Source organism: Procambarus clarkii, chromosome 18 (genome assembly GCF_040958095.1).
Source record: "Procambarus clarkii isolate CNS0578487 chromosome 18, FALCON_Pclarkii_2.0, whole genome shotgun sequence".
In the NCBI taxonomy this organism is placed as follows: Eukaryota; Metazoa; Arthropoda; class Malacostraca; order Decapoda; family Cambaridae; genus Procambarus; species Procambarus clarkii.
The window spans coordinates 11578424-11592502 of NC_091167.1; the positions used below are offsets into that span (position 1 = coordinate 11578424).

General features: G+C 44.9%; 1 protein-coding gene across 1 annotated transcript in view; it reads left to right on the top strand.

The window, feature by feature from the left end:
• LOC123754683 (solute carrier organic anion transporter family member 2B1) overlaps positions 1 to 14079 on the top strand; it is a 104383-nt gene that overhangs the window by 28732 nt on the left and 61572 nt on the right. Inside the window, exon 2 of the mRNA XM_069326663.1 lies at positions 12251 to 12460. Coding sequence (XP_069182764.1) covers positions 12251 to 12460 — 210 coding nt within the window. The remainder of the gene's footprint in view (positions 1 to 12250; positions 12461 to 14079) is intronic.

Consider the following 14079-nt stretch of genomic DNA (forward strand, 5'->3'; position numbering starts at 1 on the left):
CTATACTTGGTTGTATAAGATGATTGTCATAGATAAGAGGTTTAGTTCTGGGTCTATACTTGGTTGTATAAGATGATTGTCATAGATAAGAGGTTTAGTTCTGGGTCTATACTTGGTTGTATAAGATGATTGTCATAGATAAGAGGTTTAGTTCTGGGTCTATACTTGGTTGTATAAGATGATTGTCATAGATAAGAGGTTTAGTTCTGGGTCTATACTTGGTTGTATAAGATGATTGTCATAGATAAGAGGTTTAGTTCTGGTTCTATACTTGTTGTATAAGTGATTGTCATAGAAACATTGTTTGTAGTCATAGATAAGAGGTTTAGTTCTGGGTCTAACTTGTTGTATAATGATTGTCATAGATAAGAAGGTTTAGTTCTGGGTCCGTTATAAATGTTGTATAGAGATTTTGCTCATCATGAGAAGAGGTTTAGTTCCTGGGTCTAACTTGGTTGTATAATAGATGATGTCATAGATAAGAGGTTTAGTCTGGGTCTAGACCTTGGTTGTATAGGGAGATTGATTGTCATAGATAAGAGGTTTAGTTCTGGTCTATACTTGGTTGTATAAGATGATTGTCATAGATAAGAGGTTTAGTTCTGGGTCTATACTTGGTTGTATAGATGATTGTCATAGATAAGAGGTTTAGTTCTGGTCTATACTTGGTTGTATAAGATGATTGTCATAGATAAGAGGTTTAGTTCTGGGTCTATACTTGGTTGTATAAGATGATTGTCATAGATAAGAGGTTTAGTTCTGGGTCTATACTTGGTTGTATAAGATGATTGTCATAGATAAGAGGTTTAGTTCTGGGTCTATACTTGGTTGTATAAGATGATTGTCATAGATAAGAGGTTTAGTTCTGGGTCTATACTTGGTTGTATAAGATGATTGTCATAGATAAGAGGTTTAGTTCTGGGTCTATACTTGGTTGTATAAGATGATTGTCATAGATAAGAGGTTTAGTTCTGGGTCTATACTTGGTTGTATAAGATGATTGTCATAGATAAGAGGTTTAGTTCTGGGTCTATACTTGGTTGTATAAGATGATTGTCATAGATAAGAGGTTTAGTTCTGGGTCTATACTTGGTTGTATAAGATGATTGTCATAGATAAGAGGTTTAGTTCTGGGTCTATACTTGGTTGTATAAGATGATTGTCATAGATAAGAGGTTTAGTTCTGGGTCTATACTTGGTTGTATAAGATGATTGTCATAGATAAGAGGTTTAGTTCTGGGTCTATACTTGGTTGTATAAGATGATTGTCATAGATAAGAGGTTTAGTTCTGGGTCTATACTTGGTTGTATAAGATGATTGTCATAGATAAGAGGTTTAGTTCTGGGTCTATACTTGGTTGTATAAGATGATTGTCATAGATAAGAGGTTTAGTTCTGGGTCTATACTTGGTTGTATAAGATGATTGTCATAGATAAGAGGTTTAGTTCTGGGTCTATACTTGGTTGTATAAGATGATTGTCATAGATAAGAGGTTTAGTTCTGGGTCTATACTTGGTTGTATAAGATGATTGTCATAGATAAGAGGTTTAGTTCTGGGTCTATACTTGGTTGTATAAGATGATTGTCATAGATAAGAGGTTTAGTTCTGGGTCTATACTTGGTTGTATAAGATGATTGTCATAGATAAGAGGTTTAGTTCTGGGTCTATACTTGGTTGTATAAGATGATTGTCATAGATAAGAGGTTTAGTTCTGGGTCTATACTTGGTTGTATAAGATGATTGTCATAGATAAGAGGTTTAGTTCTGGGTCTATACTTGGTTGTATAAGATGATTGTCATAGATAAGAGGTTTAGTTCTGGGTCTATACTTGGTTGTATAAGATGATTGTCATAGATAAGAGGTTTAGTTCTGGGTCTATACTTGGTTGTATAAGATGATTGTCATAGATAAGAGGTTTAGTTCTGGGTCTATACTTGGTTGTATAAGATGATTGTCATAGATAAGAGGTTTAGTTCTGGGTCTATACTTGGTTGTATAAGATGATTGTCATAGATAAGAGGTTTAGTTCTGGGTCTATACTTGGTTGTATAAGATGATTGTCATAGATAAGAGGTTTAGTTCTGGGTCTATACTTGGTTGTATAAGATGATTGTCATAGATAAGAGGTTTAGTTCTGGGTCTATACTTGGTTGTATAAGATGATTGTCATAGATAAGAGGTTTAGTTCTGGGTCTATACTTGGTTGTATAAGATGATTGTCATAGATAAGAGGTTTAGTTCTGGGTCTATACTTGGTTGTATAAGATGGCTGTTTGACGGAAAAGGCAAAAAAGAGAAATAAAAAAGATCTAGATATAAAAAATATACAAAATTATACAAACAAATGAGGTAGGTTGCTTTAATGTACTTTCAGGTACACTGACAGTAATAATGTGCACTAGGAGACACAGGCAAGCCAAGAGCACAATGGAGCAAGGGGGGGGGGGGGGGCAACTTGGGTTACAAAGAAAAGTGGAATACAAATTCTAAGGTAATATAAACTTAACGAAAATTAAAAAAAAAAGGCTTTGTTAAGATCCTAAAAAAATTGTATGAACTTAAGAGAAATAAAAATGAACTAGAATAATTAATTCCAATAATGACCAATATAAATCAAATTTACTTTGATTTGTATTAATGACCTAAAGTAAAGTTTACTATACTAAAGTAAAGTTTACAATACTAAAGTAAAGTTTACTATACTAAAGTAATAACACTATAGTAAATCTCTAAATTTATACTATAACAAAATGAGGTAGATTACTTTGAGGTACACAGGTATGCTGAAAGTTATGGTTTATACTAGAGAACACAGGCAATGATAAGGTACAATGGAGCAAGGGAGTATGGGGAGGCTAGGTAACAATGGAGCACAGCTTACCTAGCCTGCACTAGGTGACAAGGGGGATTAAATAAGAAGAGACACAGGTGACAGAGTTATGACAGCCGGTCTGACCTGACTAACTGGTAGGGTCAGTCAGGTCACTCAAACCACACTCGTTGAGAAATGTTTCGAAGATATCCTTATTTGAGATTGTAAACATTTTAACTGAAGAAGCTTTTCTCACTTTTATCATACTATCTCTCACGAAGCCAGTCAGTAATTTATGACTGAAGAAATAAAAGCAGAGGGCAAGAACCTTATGGAAACAATACGAGATAAGATGTCGACAATATATTACAATATAATACGAGACGTGACGTGGACGGAGGTCATAAGAGTCACTTGAGTCGGGAGAGTCATCAGGGACAGACGTACGTCGTTGCCTCCTGTGAGGAAGGAAAGTTATAGCTAATGGAGAATACTTTGAGTGAAGGCTGCGTGTTAACGTGCGAGGAAGCCATCTGGGACGTTTCTCTGTTATCCTGATAGTGATTTAGGTGCAGCCTGAAGCTTATAGGGTGGTCGTACCTGTACTCACCTAGTTGTGTTTGCGGGGGTTGAGCTCTGGCTCTTTGGTCCCGCCTCTCAACCGTCAATCAACAGGTGTACAGATGCCTGAGCCTATTGGGCTCTATCATATCTACACTTGAAACTGTGTATGGAGTCAGCCTCCACCACATCACCCCCTAACGCATTCCATTTGTCAACCACTCTGACACTATAAAAGTTCTTTCTAATATCTCTGTGGCTCATTTGGGCGCTCAGTTTCCACCTGTGTCACCTTGTGCGTGTGCCCCTTGTGTTAAATAGCCTGTCTTTATCTACCCTATCAATTCCCTTGAGAATCTTGAATGTGGTGATCATGTCCCCCCTAACTCTTCTGTCTTCCAGCGAAGTGATGTTTAATTCCCGAAGTCTCTCCTCGTAGCTCATACCTCTCAGCTCTGGTACTAGTCTGGTGGCAAACCTTTGAACCTTTTCCAGTTTAGTCTTATCTTTAATTAGATATGGACTCCATGCTGGGGCTGCATACTCCAGGATTGGCCTGACATATGTGGTATACAAAGTTCTGAATGATTCCTTACACAAGTTTCTGAATGCCGTTCGTATGTTGGCCACCTGGCATATGCCGCTGATGTTATCCTCTTGGTATGGGCTGCAGGAGACAGGTCTGGCGTGATATCAACCCCCAAGTCTTTTTCTTTCTCTGAGTCACGAAGAAATTCCTCTCCCAGATGATACCTTGTATCTGGCCTCCTGCTCCCTACACCTATCTTCATTACATTACATTTGGTTGGGTTACACTCTAAGAACCATTTGTTCGACCATTCCTTCAGCTTGTCTAGGTCTTCTTGAAGTCTCAAACAGTCCTCTTCTGTCTTAATCCCTCTCATAATTTTGGCATCGTCCGCAAACATTGAGAGAAATGAATCTATACCCTCCGGGAGATCATTTACATATATCAGAAACAAGATAGGACCGAGTACAGAGCCCTGTGGGACTCCACTGGTGACTTTACGCCAATCGGAGGTCTCACCCCTCACCGTAACTCTCTGCTTCCTATTGCTTAGGTACTCCCTTATCCACTGGAGTACCTTACCAGCTACACCTGCCTGTCTCTCCAGCTTATGTACCAGCCTCTTATGCGGTACTGTGTCAAAGGCTTTCCGACAATCCAAGAAAATGCAGTCCGCCCAGCCCTCTCTTTCTTGCTTAATCTTTGTCACCTGGTTGTAGAATTCTATTAAGCCAGTTAGGCAAAATTTACCCTTCCTGAACCCATGTTGGCGATTTGTCACGAAGTCCCTTCTCTCCAGATGTGATACCAGGTTTTTTCTCACGATCTTCTTCATCACCTTGCATGGTATACAAGTCAAGGACACTGGCCTGTAGTTCAGTGCCTCTTGCCTGTCGCCCTTTTTATATATTGGGACCACATTCGACGCCTTCCATATTTCTGGTAGGTCTCCCGTCTCCAGTGACCTACTATACACTATGGAGAGTGGCAAGCAAAGTGCTTCTGCACACTCTTTCAGTACCCATGGCGAGATCCCGTCTGGACCAACAGCCTTTCTAACATCCAGATCCAGCAGGTGTCTCTTGACCTCCTCTCTCGTAATTTCGAACCCTTCCAAGGGTGCCTGGTTTACTTCCCTTTCTCCTAGCACAGTGACCTCACCTTGTTCTGTTGTGAAGACTTCCTGGAACCTCATGTTAAGTTCTTCACACACCTCTTTATCATTCTTTGTATACCTGTCCTCGCCTGTTCTAAGTTTCACTACCTGTTCTTTCACTGTTGTTTTCCTTCTGATGTGACTGTGGAGTAGCTTTGGTTCGGTCTTGGTTTTGTTTGCTATATCATTTTCATAACTTTTCTCTGCTTCTCTTCTCACCCTGACATACTCATTCCTGGTTCTCTGGTATCTCTCTCTGCTTTCTGGTGTTCTGTTATTCCGGAAGTTCCTCCACGCCCTTTTGTTCAGTTTCTTTGCTTCCATACATGCCCTATTATACCATGGATTCTTCTGTTGCTTCTCGGATTTTACCTTTTGGGCCGGGATGTATGTGCTTACTGCCTCCTGACACTTTTGGGTGACATAGTCCATCATATCTTGTACAGACTTAGCTCTGAGGACTGTGTCCCAAGGTATTTCCCTTTTGGTATGCCAGCCTTTTGTTTCCTAGTTCTTTTTTTGGGGGAGATAATTCCTAGCTCTACCAGGTACTCAAAGTTCAATACACTGTGATCACTCATTCCCAAGGGTGCTTCCATCTTAACTTCCATTATATCCCACTCATTTAGGGTAAATATCAAATCAAGCATTGCTGGTTCATCTTCTCCTCTCATTCTTGTTGGTTCCTTGATATACTGGCTTAGAAAGTTTCTTGTTGCCACGTCCAGCAGCTTAGCTCTCCATGTTTCTGGTCCTCTTTTGTTTTTTTGGACCATGTTTCTGGTCCTATTCGGGTCTCTGTTCTCCCAATCTATCTTCCCATGGTTGAAGTCTACCATGATTAGTAGTCCAGATCCATTCCTCCTAGCAACAGAAGCTGCTCTCTCTGTTATGTTAATGGTGGCCATTTTGTTTCTATCATATTCCTGTCTGGGTTTTCTGTCATTTGGTGGTGGATTATATATGACTACGACTATAATTTTTTGCCCTCCAGTTGTTATTGTACCTGTTATGTAGTCACTGAAACCTTCACATCCCTGACCAACCAACTCCTCAAAATCCCAGCCTTTTCTTACTAGCAGGGCTACACCATCACCACCTCTTCCTTCTCTCTCTTTCCTCATAACATAATAGTCCTGTGGAAAGAAGGAAAGCCGGTAACCAGGAAGACAGACCAGAATCGGACTTCGTTTGTGCTCGGTGTGGGATGGACTGCCACTCCCGGATTGGCCTCATCAGTCACACCAGACGCTGCACCAGGATTGACAACTAGGGCGCAACTCCATAGTCTCCCGAGACTGAAGGATGCCTACTATAATAGTCCTGTGGGAACACTGCATTTGTTATGGTTTTCGTGAGCTTTGTTTCTGTGAGAGCTTTGTTATGTCTGGGTTTTCCTTTAGTACCCATTCTCCAAGTTCATTTGCTTTATTTGTAATACCATCTATATTAGTGTACATTGCCTTGAGGCTCACTTTCTTCTGTCCCTTCTCAAATCTCCTCCTTGGTGAGTGTTCTGCTGTCGGGGAAAGCTGTTCCACGGGTGTGAGGATTTGTGAGGTGGATAACAGAGTTGCAGAGGATATTGGAATGAAGGGTAGGGGGGTCAAGTGAAGGTGGGGAGGGACAGGGAGGGTATGGGGTGAAAGTGGAAGGAGGACAGGAAGGAAAGGGGGGAGGGGTAGAAGGGTGTGGGGGAGGGAGATTTGGCTGGGTATTTCAATGGAGGCAGGGAGGGTTTGGGGTAGGGAGGTTTTCTATGCAGAGGAGGGTGGTGGGGTTGCCCTCCCCACTGGTGTTACTGGGTAGCTGGTTGTGGGTTCCCCCCTTGCATCTGGGGGTGATGTGTTGGGAGCTGTGATTCCCTGGTTTTCCCCTCTCGCCCTGCGCTTCTTTCTTGCTTCTGCCGCCATGGCCCTCTCCTCCCTCGTCATGTCCCTCTGGAGGAATACTTTTTTGAATTCTCCCACATGTTGCAGGTGGCTTTTCTTTGTTAGAATCATCTCCTTTGTGTTCTCGTTTGCAAACACTATCTTTAACACACAGTCTCGGTCTTTGTTGTACCAGCCTAGCCTGAAAACCTTCTCAATGCTATGCTCAGCCCCTTCCATATCTAGTGCCTTCAGTATTTCATTCACTGCCGCTTTGTCCTTATCATTCCACTCTTTCCTATTAGAGCCTTCCTGCTCTTTAATACCCACAGCAACCACTGATCTTTTCCTTTCTAGCAGTTGGCTAGTGGAGTGTGCCACTTCCTGTGAGGTGGCTGCTTTCATGGCTACCTCCATCACTGCAGACATTACTTCAGAGTTTTTTTTTTTTTTGCATTTCTGCAAATGTTGCTTTTATTGTGGCATTCTCTTCCAAAGTACTATTACCACCTTCTCCCTGGGTGGTTATCTGAGTCTCAGCATCGATACTGTTCTCTTTAAGGGCTCTAATCTCCTCCTTTGCTGCTGTCAGCTCTCTTTTTAGGTTGCTTATTTCATTCTTCATTTCCTGCATCTCACTCACTGTGTGGACCCTACTGTGAGAGCGTCCTTTATGTGGATAAATTGAGCAGGTGTTCCTGTGTGGAACCTGTTAGGCGACTTCTCACACTCGAGTTGGGACTAAAAGAAGCATTTAGGGGCAGTCCAAGAGGATTGTTGCACTACGAGGAGCGACGCCATCTTGGAGCGCCAGTGGGCAAGTCTCATCTCGCGGTCTGTCTGCGGTAAGCACTCTTTATACTATAATATATTGCTTGTTGTCGTTTGATCGTGTACCCAGCGATCGTAGAAGACATTTGTGGATGTAGGTTAGAGAATTTATGAAAAAAGTGAGAAGATATAATGAGTTTGAGATGATTGGACATTGCGGAGGCAAGAGCAACGCATTCTCACATAGTCTCTGACGCCCGTTGGAGGAGGATCTCAGTGTGGACTTGTCCAGGTGTGGGGGAGTACCCTCTTCTGTGTGGACTTGTCCAGGTGTGGGGGAGTACCCTCTTCTGTGTGGACTTGTCCAGGTGTGGGGGAGTACCCTCTTCTGTGTGGACTTGTCCAGGTGTGGGGGAGTACCCTCCTCTGTGTGGACTCGTCCAGGTGTGGGGGAGTACCCTCCTCTGTGTGGACTCGTCCAGGTGTGGGGGAGTACCCTCCTCTGTGTGGACTTGTCCAGGTGTGGGGGTGTTGTAATCCACAAGTTAGTAGGAATTATTAGCTAGAGGATCATTACTACAACACTTAACGAATGATGATTGGAAGTACATGTTAAGTAGACAGACTATGGATCACATATCTAAGAAAAGTCAATGGATTAAGACCGAAGCTGTTTAGCCAAATTAATAATTCCTGGAAAGAGGAATTATTCTTCGTCAGGCTTCTAGGAACAAGATTACCGCTTCTAGGGATAAGGTTAATCGGATTATACCTTCCGTGAGAGGCCGGGTGAAATGGTGGAGGTAGATGGCTGACTGGAGCCAGTCTGATTGTGGGAGTTGAACTGAGAAGTCCTCTGGAGCTTCGTTTGCGGCAGCAGCGAAGTGTAGCAGACAGCTATGCGAGAACCTGAAGTGATCTTAGTGACCAAGTTAAGTCTGCAGTATGTGAGTATTGAATGAAAGACTAACCGGGTGTGGAGCGTTGTAGTAATCATTCCGTATTAGGGACTTAGGCGGAACTTACGAGTGTGGGTGGTGACCGCGGAGGTCAAGTGGTCTATGGGTATTGGAAGTGTATTGACCTAATAGAGTATGTTAATATGTTATTATTTGTCAGAGTCTATTCTTTGTAATTAAATGACAAAACCCGACGGCCTTTAAATACCTTCCATATGTTCACTCATTGTGTTCGAGTACAAACCTAGTGGTACGCCTCAAGGGTCTGGTGTGTGTAGGAGTACACGGTGGTAGTAACGGTTGCTGAGGCAAGGTGTTATGTGTTGTGTAATCGCTGTGTTCGGAATGAACCGGGGTTCAGCGTCACGACAGGGGAGTACCCTCCTCTGTGTGGATTCGTCCACGTGTGGGGAGTACCCTCCTCTGTGTGGAATTGTCCAGGTGTGGGGGAGTACCCTCCTCTGTGTGGACTCGTCCAGGTGTGGGGGAGTACCCTCCTCTGTGTGGACTTGTCCAGGTGTGGGGGAGTACCCTCCTCTGTGTGGACTCGTCCAGGTGTGGGGGAGTACCCTCCTCTGTGTGGACTTGTCCAGGTGTGGGGGAGTACCCTCCTCTGTGTGGACTCGTCCAGGTGTGGGGGAGTACCCTCCTCTGTGTGGACTTGTCCAGGTGTGGGGGAGTACCCTCCTCTGTGTGGACTCGTCCAGGTGTGGGGGAGTACCCTCCTCTGTGTGGACTTGTCCAGGTGTGGGGGAGTACCCTCCTCTGTGTGGACTCGTCCAGGTGTGGGGGAGTACCCTCCTCTGTGTGGACTTGTCCAGGTGTGGGGGAGTACCCTCCTCTGTGTGGACTTGTCCAGGTGTGGGGGAGTACCCTCCTATGTGTGAACTTGTCCAGGTGTGGGGGAGTTCCCTCCTCTGTGTGAACTTGTCCAGGTGTGGGGGAGTTCCCTCCTCTGTGTGAACTTGTCCAGGTGTGGGGGAGTTCCCTCCTCTGTGTGAACTTGTCCAGGTGTGGGGGAGTACCCTCCTCTGTGTGAACTTGTCCAGGTGTGGGGGAGTACCCTCCTCTGTGTGAACTTGTCCAGGTGTGGGGGAGTTCCCTCCTCTGTGTGAACTTGTCCAGGTGTGGGGGAGTACCCTCCTCTGTGTGAACTTGTCCAGGTGTGGGGGAGTTCCCTCCTCTGTGTGAACTTGTCCAGGTGTGGGGGAGTACCCTCCTCTGTGTGAACTTGTCCAGGTGTGGGGGAGTTCCCTCCTCTGTGTGAACTTGTCCAGGTGTGGGGGAGTTCCCTCCTCTGTGTGAACTTGTCCAGGTGTGGGGGAGTACCCTCCTCTGTGTGAACTTGTCCAGGTGTGGGGGAGTACCCTCCTCTGTGTGAACTTGTCCAGGTGTGGGGGAGTTCCCTCCTCTGTGTGGACTTGTCCAGGTGTGGGGGAGTACCCTCCTCTGTGTGGACTTGTCCAGGTGTGGGGGAGTACCCTCCTCTGTGTGAACTTGTCCAGGTGTGGGGGAGTTCCCTCCTCTGTGTGAACTTGTCCAGGTGTGGGGGAGTTCCCTCCTCTGTGTGAACTTGTCCAGGTGTGGGGGAGTACCCTCCTCTGTGTGAACTTGTCCAGGTGTGGGGGAGTACCCTCCTCTGTGTGAACTTGTCCAGGTGTGGGGGAGTACCCTCCTCTGTGTGAACTTGTCCAGGTGTGGGGGAGTACCCTCCTCTGTGTGAACTTGTCCAGGTGTGGGGGAGTTCCCTCCTCTGTGTGAACTTGTCCAGGTGTGGGGGAGTACCCTCCTCTGTGTGAACTTGTCCAGGTGTGGGGGAGTACCCTCCTCTGTGTGAACTTGTCCAGGTGTGGGGGAGTACCCTCCTCTGTGTGAACTTGTCCAGGTGTGGGGGAGTTCCCTCCTCTGTGTGAACTTGTCCAGGTGTGGGGGAGTACCCTCCTCTGTGTGAACTTGTCCAGGTGTGGGGGAGTACCCTCCTCTGTGTGAACTTGTCCAGGTGTGGGGGAGTTCCCTCCTCTGTGTGAACTTGTCCAGGTGTGGGGGAGTAACCTCCTAAGTAGGACTGGCGCAGAGTGGGACGTCAGATGGCCAGATTTAATGCTCACATATATATATTGGTCTTTATGTTTTGATAGAACATGTTGTTATGGTATGGTAATGGAATTATAAATTTGTGTATGGGGAGGTTCGTGGATGAGCTTCGTGTCTGGTGAAGGTTATATGGTGGAACTTCAGTGGTTGAGTGGAACTTCAGTGGTAGAGTGGAACTTCAGTGGTAGAGTGGAACTTCAGTGGTAGAGTTGAGCTTCAAGTGTAGTGGAACTACATGTTTATGGTGAAGCCGCATAGAGGAACGTCACATGTATTAAGTGGGACTTCAGATAGCAGCAAATATTGAAGAGACTGCAGGAGTACCTACCTGATTTGAGGACCCATAGACTGATGGTCTTAGTGAAGGCCTCAGGACGTAATAGAAAGTTATATGGACACCATTATTGTTTGAGCGAGTGTATGAACTCGTATATTATGAATGACGCAAAGTAAGGTGAGAACGGTTACTATTTTTTTGTTGGAGTTATTTGTAAATGCAAGTTACCGAGCGCCAAGCTACGAGGAGGCAGGAGGCTGCTGGTAGTAGCAGTAGCCGACTTGCTGGTAGTAGCAGTAGTAGCTCAGTAGTAAACTTGAGCAGTAGCCTAGTGCACTTTGTTTGGTCAAGAACTGATATTATATAAGTGTGATGCTAGTTTGATGAACCTGATGATATTATGCTGTCATATTACTTTATTCTTTGTATTTTGGTGTAATAAATGTTTGTCTGTAGACAACTGGTATTTGCTCTTGTCCTGGCAAGGATTTGTAGGAGGTGAGAGAGAGAAAGTGTTGTAGGTCGGGTGACAGAGGACAGTAATATCATGAAGGGGAATTGGAAGCTTATCCCAAAGCTGGGAGAGTGAAGGCAGATCACGGTGGCTCAGAGGTGTGTGTGATCATGACAAATACGCCAGAATTGAGCCTATTCCCCAAATAAGTTGACGTTGAGCCCTATCTCTATACATACTACGACTACAGGGAGACTCTCCAGAGTGCTCTCCAGACTCTCCATAGTCCATTGATTGATTGATGACAGTAGGAGTAAGTAAGTGCCAATAGTTATTATGTTATTTTATCAGGAGCGGGTCTCCGCTGATACAAAGATAGATACCCCCTCCCCCCTGATACTGCTCTCTAGAGAATATAGATTTAGGCATTTTAGTCGGTCCCAGTAATTTTGATGGTTTATTGAGTAAATTCTGACTGTGAAGGATCTCTGCACACTCTCCAGGTCAGCAATTTCTCCAGCTTTGTAAGAGGCTGTTATTGTGCAACAGTATTCCACCCTAGAGAACACTAGCGTCTTGAAAAGTGTCATCACTGGTACAGCATCTCTAGTGTGAAAGATTCTTGTTATCCAACCTGTCATTTTTCCTGTAGGTGGCTCAAGTAAATAGACAACACAGTAGCACATGTCAACATACAATCAGCTGATGAATGATGCGAGACAAGAGTAGTAGTAAATACATATCTTGTATTTCTGTCTTCCAGAGGTGTGGGACGAGTCTAGTGGGCAGTACTGCGACGTACAGCTGCTGGCCGCCCTGGCCGCTGATCCTACAGTCTCCTACGACGTCTTCTCCAGGAGTGCCAATGCGTCGTTCTTGGTGTTCCACCCGCGGCCTGCAGCCTACACCCACACCTGCCTCCACACCGACACTCTCGTCGTCCTGGTCTGGGTACTCGCCTCTATACTCAATGGTAATGTTGGTTCACTCTGGGGTTGAAATGGGGGTATATCGGTTTCTTTCCTTTATAGGGAATAATTAATTCCTCTAGCCTCCTTTCATTTGTTTTCATCCTCGTTGTGAGAAAATGCTTTGCCTCCAGCAAAGCTGTGGCTTCTTTGGCTACAATGGGGCTGTCCCAGCTGGATTATTTCTTGGTTTTCAACAGTGTTGGTCTGAGTGCTGGGTCTACTATAGTACCCCATTTTCTGTCCCATTCCATGTTGTGGGGGTCCTGTATCCCTGGTAAGTTCCACAGGTTGTGTGGTAGAATTTCTTTATCCAGGTCATCTGATGCTGAGGAGGAAGACAGGAAGGCTGGGACAGCAATTTGGTGGCGGTGCGGACACCCAAGCCGCCGAGCCTGACAGGAAGAGTGGCTTGTTTCCACTGGCATTCATTGAAGAAAAGGTTGACAACTTTTTCTAAGTAATAACATTGTCTTCAGTAATAGGTCATACTCTTCAAGCTTTGGGCTGTTGTAAGATGGGGCGCACCTTAGGAAGTAGGTTAGCCTGGGAAGGGAAGATATAGTGAGGAGATATAAAGCATCGTGGGCATCGATGTCACCTATTCTGTCTTCCATCCTCCTGAGGTCTGTGATTTTTTTATCAAGGATCTCCTCAATGGCGTCAGACCCGAGGGGGGGCTCCAAGGAGAGTGCTGTTTTCAGCCCTAATTACATGAGCTCTGGGCAAGGCAGACCTTATTCTAGTTACGATGTCTGGGTTGGAGGAGAATACTTCACACTAGGAAGGGTGACTTGCTCCCTTATTTTTCTGATGTCTTCCAGGAAGTGGTTTAGCGGGCCAGCTATAGTGCCATCATCCAAAAAACAGATGTTGAACTCGCTGGACAAGCTTTCAGTGATTTCTTTTAAGACTAAGCAGAAAAGAATAGGAGCTAGAGGATCACCTTGCTGAACACCTTCACATGATCTGATTTCGTGTTCGCCAAAGAGCAATTTTGACTCACCACTGTAGCAGGATGGTATGAACGAGTAGAGGGGCCGGAAATGCGATGTACGGCACAAAGTACTGCATCTCTTCTGACCATGTTGAAGGCATTCTTAAAGTCCAGTTTCAGCAGGGCCTCTTTGTCAGAAATACTTGGTGATGTTTACTCATGCTGCATGACCAGCCGCTTCACAGCCTTGGGGGATCCCAGATCCTAGCTGAATTGGTTTCAGCAATTCAGCCGCTTGTTGGCTGACCATCCTCGTGGCAGCCTTGGCCACCAGGCGTCGGAGAGTGTTGCCAACAGCGATTGACCTGATTCCTCCATCATTCTTCTTGAGAGCGCATAGCTTGTTAAAAAAGAATTGCCTGATGACCTGAGGTATATCACCAGCCAGACACGCATTGGCGAATCTTGTGAGTTCCATTTGTGGACCTGCGTAAGGCTTTTGACACTGTCAACCACAAAACCTTCTTCTTAAATTACATCATTATGGAGTCAGAGGACACTCCCTGCAATACCTCAAATCTTACCTTACTGACAGGCTCCAGTATGTTTCTGTGAATAATTCAATTTCTCCCACCCTACCCATCAACATCGGTGTTCCTCAGGGCAGCATACTTGGCCCTCTCCACT